Source organism: Micromys minutus, assembly GCF_963924665.1.
Source record: "Micromys minutus genome assembly, chromosome: 31".
Taxonomy (NCBI): domain Eukaryota; kingdom Metazoa; phylum Chordata; class Mammalia; order Rodentia; family Muridae; genus Micromys; species Micromys minutus.
In genome coordinates this window covers 15,737,782-15,744,701 of record NC_137966.1, presented here as the reverse complement: position 1 = coordinate 15,744,701, position 6,920 = coordinate 15,737,782, and the positions used below count along the sequence as shown (strand labels likewise).

Here is a 6,920-nt window from a genome sequence, read left to right as displayed (position 1 = left end):
CAGAATCACTCTATGTTGCAGATCGAAATTTGATTGGTTATCTTCACTTGTCACTCATGGTCTCAATGGCTTTACAATCGGGAGGATATTCGAGCTACCTAAGATACCGCCTCCAAAACAAAATCGACGGTACGATTGGTGGAAACTGCAGGTAATTCGCGGAGCATATCAGCATCCGAGGAAGGTGGGCACTTCCTCAAGGATGGCCCAATCACATAAGGGGCAGTTCTATAAACTCTTGAGCCTCGCGAGCAACCGTTCTTTTTGGGAGTGAGTGTGCATCCTGTTGTTTCGTAAGGAACGTTTTGTGAACAGTGGTCACCGGATGGAACTCAAAAGTTCCTTCAACTGCAGTTCGACCTTCCTGGAGAACGCAGTGCTTTAGTCCTAAGGGTTTACACCTTTACCATTTGTCTTCTGACTCCCTTTGTGCAGGTAAGAACTAATCAGGCCTGGCTTCCCTTTGCAGCCCCAAGCCTGTGATGAATTCCTTTAATTTCTGACACCTCGTATGAAAACTGCATGTGCAGTCTGATTACATTATAAGACTGAGGCCTGGGGGCGACGCCATTAATTGGATATGTTTTGCGTGAAAGATTACCCAAAGTGAAGACTTACGTCTATGTTATTTGGTTTTTCAGAGCACATTGAGTCGGCTGCAGACGTTGACTGTAAATCAGCTGCATCTGGAGACCCAATGGGTAGTAGTGTTGGCTGGTAAGCTGGGTGTCTGTGTGTCTGAGTTTCTATCAATAAAGTGAAAATGCAACGTTACTCTGGTTTCAAACGTCGTTATTTCGTATGCTGTAGAGGGCCTAGTTTTCAGTCTACAAGGGGGTCGAGTCACAAGATTACGGCCTTCTGCTTGTATCATTCTAGTCTAGGGTGAGTTTTTAAGCTAGTATTTCAGGAGCTGTGAGAAAAAGATAACGTCCCGGGTTTCGGCACCAATGTTAGGGGAAGGATGAAGAGAGTGGGGGGCATATGGCCCATGGAGGTGCGGCAAGGCCTGGGGGCAAGGGAGATGCCTCTGGGGTGGGGTCCATGTTGGGAATCCCTTCCCCCTGAGGGGCCAGCTAGACGACTATTACAGAATAGAGTTTATTCAGGTCATGGGAGAGTTAAGAGGGTAGTAGAGGCATAGAGAGGAGTAGAGGCCGGCCATGAGCACGTGGAGGGAGGGGGGAGGGTAGGGGTGGGAGAGCAAGGATGCAAGATAAGGGGTCAAGCGGGTCACTGGAGTGAAGCGTACCTGCCTACTGCCAGGTAATTGAGGGGTGGGGTTTACAGAATCCCAACACTGATAATCAAGGATTCCTGTGGAACTTTTGCACATGGGGCTGGTACACCCACAGGCTTACTGGGAAGTGTCTTTACCTCCTCTAGGCCATTCTGTTGACCCCAGAAAGTGGCTCTCCACAGGTGACACAAACTTCCAGAAACATCTTTATTAATAGGGACTTTACAGACAGGTTTTCACTCAACATTTGTGGTTTGGTTACTTTTGTACAAGGTGGAAAGAACTGGGTCAGCCTGCTAAGTGATGACTTTGTTCTATCCTAATCTCCCTGTGGTTTCCTACAGCAGAGAGCTGTGGGAAATAGAGCTTTGTTAGAAGCAGCCCAACGAATGGACATTAATTGCCCATATCCTGCGTCCTGGGTTGGATCCTGCCTTTGCAGTGTGCAGGAAGCATGGCTTTTCCTAGAGAAGAGGCACTGCATGGTGCCGTCTCACTGCTGGGAGTCCCCAGAAGAGGGCAGCAGTGTGCCGTGGCATGGTTTTGTATGCTTCAAGACTTTCTGTGATGGCCCCTGGGGTTAAGGGGGTAAGAGCATTAGCTTTGGGTGTGTGCCTTGGAAAGGAAGACACTAGGGCATCCATCCTCTGAAGTTAAAACTATAGACTCTATACAGAGCTGCTTCCTCCAGTGTGGGACTGAGATTTAACCGGTTTCAGAGTCGACAGCAGGAGACCCCTCGGCCTTCCCTCTTCACATAGTCATGCAGCCTGAAGCGTGGCTCGCTGGGAGCCTTGGTGGATCTTTGTTTCAGCTCCCTGAAGAGGGGGGAGGTAGATTTAGCACAAAGTAGCCCACTCAAGCACTTATACTGAAATGTGAGGGTGGTGTTTCTGTTCATTACCAAGACTTACTTTGCTATGGCTGTAAAAGCTAGGTCCACGTTGAGGCCGGTTTTTGCACTGGTCTCCATGAAAGGTAGCCCATACTCCTGCAAATAGCTGCTGCCAGCTGGGTTGCTGGGCACATGGGGCAGCCCAAGTGTCACAATCTCAAGGACACCCTCATCACCCTCCCTCTTTGACTCACCTTGGCTAATTTCTCCCCATCTTCCCTCTTTACCACACGCTCTTGAGTAGAGTCAACCTGGCCCAGGCACAGGAATTTCGTTAATGCCAGTTCACGGCATTCCCCGTGTGGGGCCAGGCTGCAGAGGACAGGCCCAGATTCCCACCTTGTTCCCCAGCAGCATGAGCACCACGTCCTGCTGGGCATATTCCTGGATCTCCGTCAACCAGGCCTGTATAGGGAAAGCTGGGGCCAGTCTCGGGGCTTAACCTCTGTGGCACACCTGATTGAGTGGCTTTTCTAGAAGCCCTTATCCAGGTGGTCCTGCTAATGGAGCCAGATGTCACCCAGGCCCACAGCAAATATCCTGGCAACCGTGAGATGGGTCAACTGTTCTATGCTTCCTATTAAGTAGTAGGACTCCGGGGATCATGATACCATCTAGGCAATCTTAATTCATTTCCCCACCAAGGCCACTGACCTGGATGTTGTCGAAGGAATCTTTGTTGGTGATGTCATAGAGCAGCAACAGTGCTGGATACAGAAAGCAATGAGGACATCCCTGGGGCCCAGTGGCTCCCCACTACCCACACCCTTTTAGATACTCCAAGTCACAGGATGTGACAGCATCACCCTCACCTGCTGTCCCATAGTGTGCCTACTTGCTCCCTGCCCCCATGCCAGTAGGTAACCCAGATTCTGGAGGATAGCTGGACCCCATGTCTATGGGCTTACCATGAGCATCCCGGTAGTAGGCATGGGTGACGCTTCGGAACCGTTCCTGACCGGCTGTGTCCCAGATCTGTGGCAACAGGCACTGGTCATACCGCCCAATGTCTCCAGCCCCAAACCCGCACTCCTGTAACCTTACCTGCAGCTTCACCTTCATGCCATCCACATCCAGAACTTTATTCTGAAAGAGAAACAGGCAGTGCTGGTAAGGATGCCTGCCATCCTCTGGTTGAAGCAGGAAATGTAAGCCATTGGATGAACTCCCCACTGAGAGGAGGTTGGAGGACCCCCATTCCTACAGCACTTTCTGTTCTCTTTCTGCTGAGAACATAAGGTCACATTTATGCTTAAAAATCAGAGGCTCCTGGCGAATGCGTGATATTCCCTGCCAGTACCTCCAGCACCAGCCCTGGGCCCTTGTTAACACACACAAGTAGAAACAACAACAAGTTTCTACTTGGTGGCCAAAAGTACACTACTAGTACATTGTTCCTGCTTTAAGACAGATACTAGTTTAGGAGTACCTTCAACTGGAGCTACTATGTACACTGAGAACTACACCCTGCCTGGAGAAGCTAATTTTACCCCAACCCCCAGTCACTGGAACACCCATTTTCCAGGAGATGGACTTAATGCTTGTCTGACTGTACTATGCCTACAGAGCCCAGAGCTATAGTTGATGCATAGGTGGTATTCATGAATTTGCTGTCTGCAGGTTTTCCAGACTGATCCATTAGACACCAGATTGGAGTGTCATCTACCTGTCACCCCCAAAGGAGGGTTGACGAGACACTGGAGCTCCGGGAGGCTAAGCCTGGCTCTCCCTTTCTCCAGAGCTCTTCTGTCAGTGTTTCTAGGTCTCCAGGGAACCTGCCTGGTGAGGGAGGACACTTTGCCTTTCCTGCACCCTGAATAGGGGTGCAAACCAAGCAGCCCTGCAAACCAAGAGAAGAGGAGGGACACCATGACAGGCAAGGAGCCCCTGTTCACATGCCTGTCCGGCTCCCTCTGACACTTCAGCCTTTACTTTATCCTAGCCTCTATAACTTGGACACTTTGAGAAGAACTACAGTCCTCAATCAGGATAAAGAGCAGTTCCCACTGGAGGGAGCCCCCATTTCCTGTCTCCAGAAATGGGTCTTCCTCCCAACCTCCTGCTAACTGGGTCTAATTAAAGGGTGAGAAAAATGCAAATTTAGGATTTGCCAAGAACACACCAACACCTTTGCACATGAGAGATCCAGACTGGGGAGGGTCAGAGGTTGGGGATGGGCTTTAAGGCTAGAATTCCCAGAACCCTGCCTGGCATCCTAAGGAGGTTTCTATATGCAAAGGCAGGGACCTCCTAAGTGAGCAGGCCTTAGGTTTCTCTCGCTGTCCCTATTCTGAAGCGCAGACATATCTCAGCACAGCCTCAACCCCTGGTATGAGAACTCTTGCTTCAGCTGAATGCAGGCACTACCTTGGGTATTAGGAGGCATCCAGGACCCTCATGTGTTGGGAGACAGCTGGTTTGGTAGCTAAACTCCACTCCCTGGGCCTATGGACACATCAGGAGACGGAGAATCAGCTGGCCAAGGGTACTGGGAGGACTGTGTTTATGAACCATAGCACAGCTGGACCCAGTCAGAGCTCAAGACATCAGCCTCTACTCTCACCCGGAAGTCGATGCCCACAGTGGAGATGAAGGTACCAGCCAGGAAAGCCCCATCCTTGAAGCGCACAAGCAGGCAGGTCTTCCCCACACCAGAATCCCCCACCAGCATGACCTAGAGCGGGCAGGAGATCAGAGGATTCAGGCTTGGAGCTGAGGGCCTTGCCCACCTAGAGATGCTTCTGGTCTGCCTTGAGCTTTGGGGGAAGGGCCAGGGGAGGAGATGAGTGTTCCAGGCCTGTAGGTTCAGCACAGCCTGGGGAAACACAGCAGCATGGTCCCCAATAGCATGGATGCTCAGCTTCTCTGCCCTCATTATAGTCCCCTGTCACCTCTCCCTCCAACAATGCCACTTAGTCAACAGGGAGTGAGGACAGCTGTCCCCATCCAGGATCTTACCTACCCCTCCTCCATAGACATTATCCTTGATCTGGGAGGGCAGCATTTGGGGCCTATGGGGAGCAGAACCACGAGAGTACCTCCTAAGAGACCTGTGGGGGACTCAGTACCAGGGGTTTCTTCAAAGTCCAGCAAAGACACAAATCTCAGCAGCAAGGCTCAGGAGAGGTGTGCCAGTCAGCGTTTGAAGTAAAGAGGGGCTAGGGATGATCTGAGGGGCAGACCAGTGAAGTCTTTCCCTCCCCCATGATCTCTGAGGCCAATGTTCCAGAACCTAGTGATGGCCCAGCCTTCGGAGGTCAATTCACATAGGCTTCAATTTTGGTCTCGTCTCGGGTGGCCTCTTTCTCCTTCCTCCCAGAAAAAAAGAGGCTTACAGCCCCTGGGCCTGAGGGAAGGCAGCATATGGCTGGGAACTAATCAGACAGGAGCAGCGGTAGGGGCCATAGAACCCAGAGGGACAGTTTCGGGACTCTGATCTTTCAGGACCCCTTGCTCGGCCTTGCAGTAGGTGGAGTGGGAGTAGGACCCTGCCAGCTGTTGAAGACCCCAGACCCAAGTCTAATTGTGTGTGTGTGTGTGTGTGTGTGTGTGTGTGTGTGTGTACGCGTGCGCTTGTGCGCTCTTGCTCGCACATAGGGTCTGGCGACAATGTAAGGTACTGCCGTGCCAGCTACAAGAAACTGCTCTAAGCCAGTCAGTTCAGCGCCGAGGGTCCGCATGGCCCTGCACTCTTCCCCAGCGGCGGTCTAGGATTCCAACGCCACCTGCTGCTCTCCCATGGCGGGGAGGCGCCTGGCTCACCTTGAAAGCAACGTCGTAGAAGTCTCCAGTGCCTCCAAGGGAGAGCCGGCCGGACTGCGGGAGCCCGTTGGGCGGTGCCTCTGGGCCAGGGCGCGTAGTCCTGGGATGTGCCAGACGTGGCCCGTTGGCGGCGGCGGGGAGCGTAGAGGCAGCCGGCACACTCCCCCCCTTGCTCTTGGAGGTCTTCTTTCTGGACATGGCTCTCAGTGTGCTCCTGCTGCTACCACCGGGTCCCGGGTTGTCCTACGCCCAGTGCCCGCCAAGACAGACTCGGACCCGAACCCGTCCCACAGCAGCAGCGGCGGCAGCAGCAGCATCTCCAGCACTCAGTGCCTGCCCCGCCCCCGCGTCCCTACAGGCGGCGCAGCCACTCCGCTGCCAATGGCCGCTCTGAGGCGGAGCCATGCAAATAGGCCCGTCGCTCCAGGGGCGGGGTCAGGAGGTCCCAGGAAGACCCTTAGGTGTGCATCCCAGGAGCATAATCTGGTGCACTGTGCTCAAGGGCCCTAGCAGTCTATGAGAAGCATTAGGATCCTGTGTCCTCTCGGTGCGCTGTTCCTTGCCCCAGTCTTCAGTGTCCCCAGCTCAGTAACCTATCTTAATAGGTCCATAGACCTGGGACTGTGGTGTGTTCTGCCGTGAGGATGCTGGGGCAGATGGCTTGCATAAACAGGCACCCTGAGATTCAGGTTTTTTTCATCGGAGATACCAGCCATCTGACTACTTGTCCTCAATGCTATTTCCTCCAGGCCAGGCAAATTCTGGAAGCTCCAAACACTCATGCTTCACAACAATCCCTGCTATGCCCGAGCACTCTGGGCTCAGCTGATCAGAGGCATAATGGGCGCGATGTTCTTCCTCACATATTTTGCCACCTGAGCTGAAGTATCTGAAGTGAGAAAGGACGTCATTGTCACAGCCAGCCAGCATCAGGCCCTCTGACATAATCATTGCAAGACCTATGCCCTGACAGTCTTTCCATCCTAGGTTCTCATCCAAAAGAGGTCAGTATTGATTGTCTTA

The 6,920-nt window shown here is 52.6% G+C and overlaps 1 protein-coding gene across 1 annotated transcript; it reads right to left on the bottom strand.

Moving 5' to 3' along the window:
* Positions 1 to 1,955: 1,955 nt before the first annotated feature.
* RAB26 (RAB26, member RAS oncogene family) lies at positions 1,956 to 6,095 on the bottom strand (the record flags this gene model as incomplete). Its single annotated transcript, XM_080942133.1, has 9 exons — positions 1,956 to 2,058; positions 2,155 to 2,231; positions 2,330 to 2,386; positions 2,475 to 2,540; positions 2,790 to 2,842; positions 3,044 to 3,110; positions 3,180 to 3,221; positions 4,699 to 4,809; positions 5,898 to 6,095. The coding sequence occupies 9 exons, from the start codon at positions 6,093 to 6,095 to the stop codon at positions 1,956 to 1,958; spliced, it is 774 nt and encodes a 257-aa protein (XP_080798259.1).
* Positions 6,096 to 6,920: the final 825 nt, after the last annotated feature.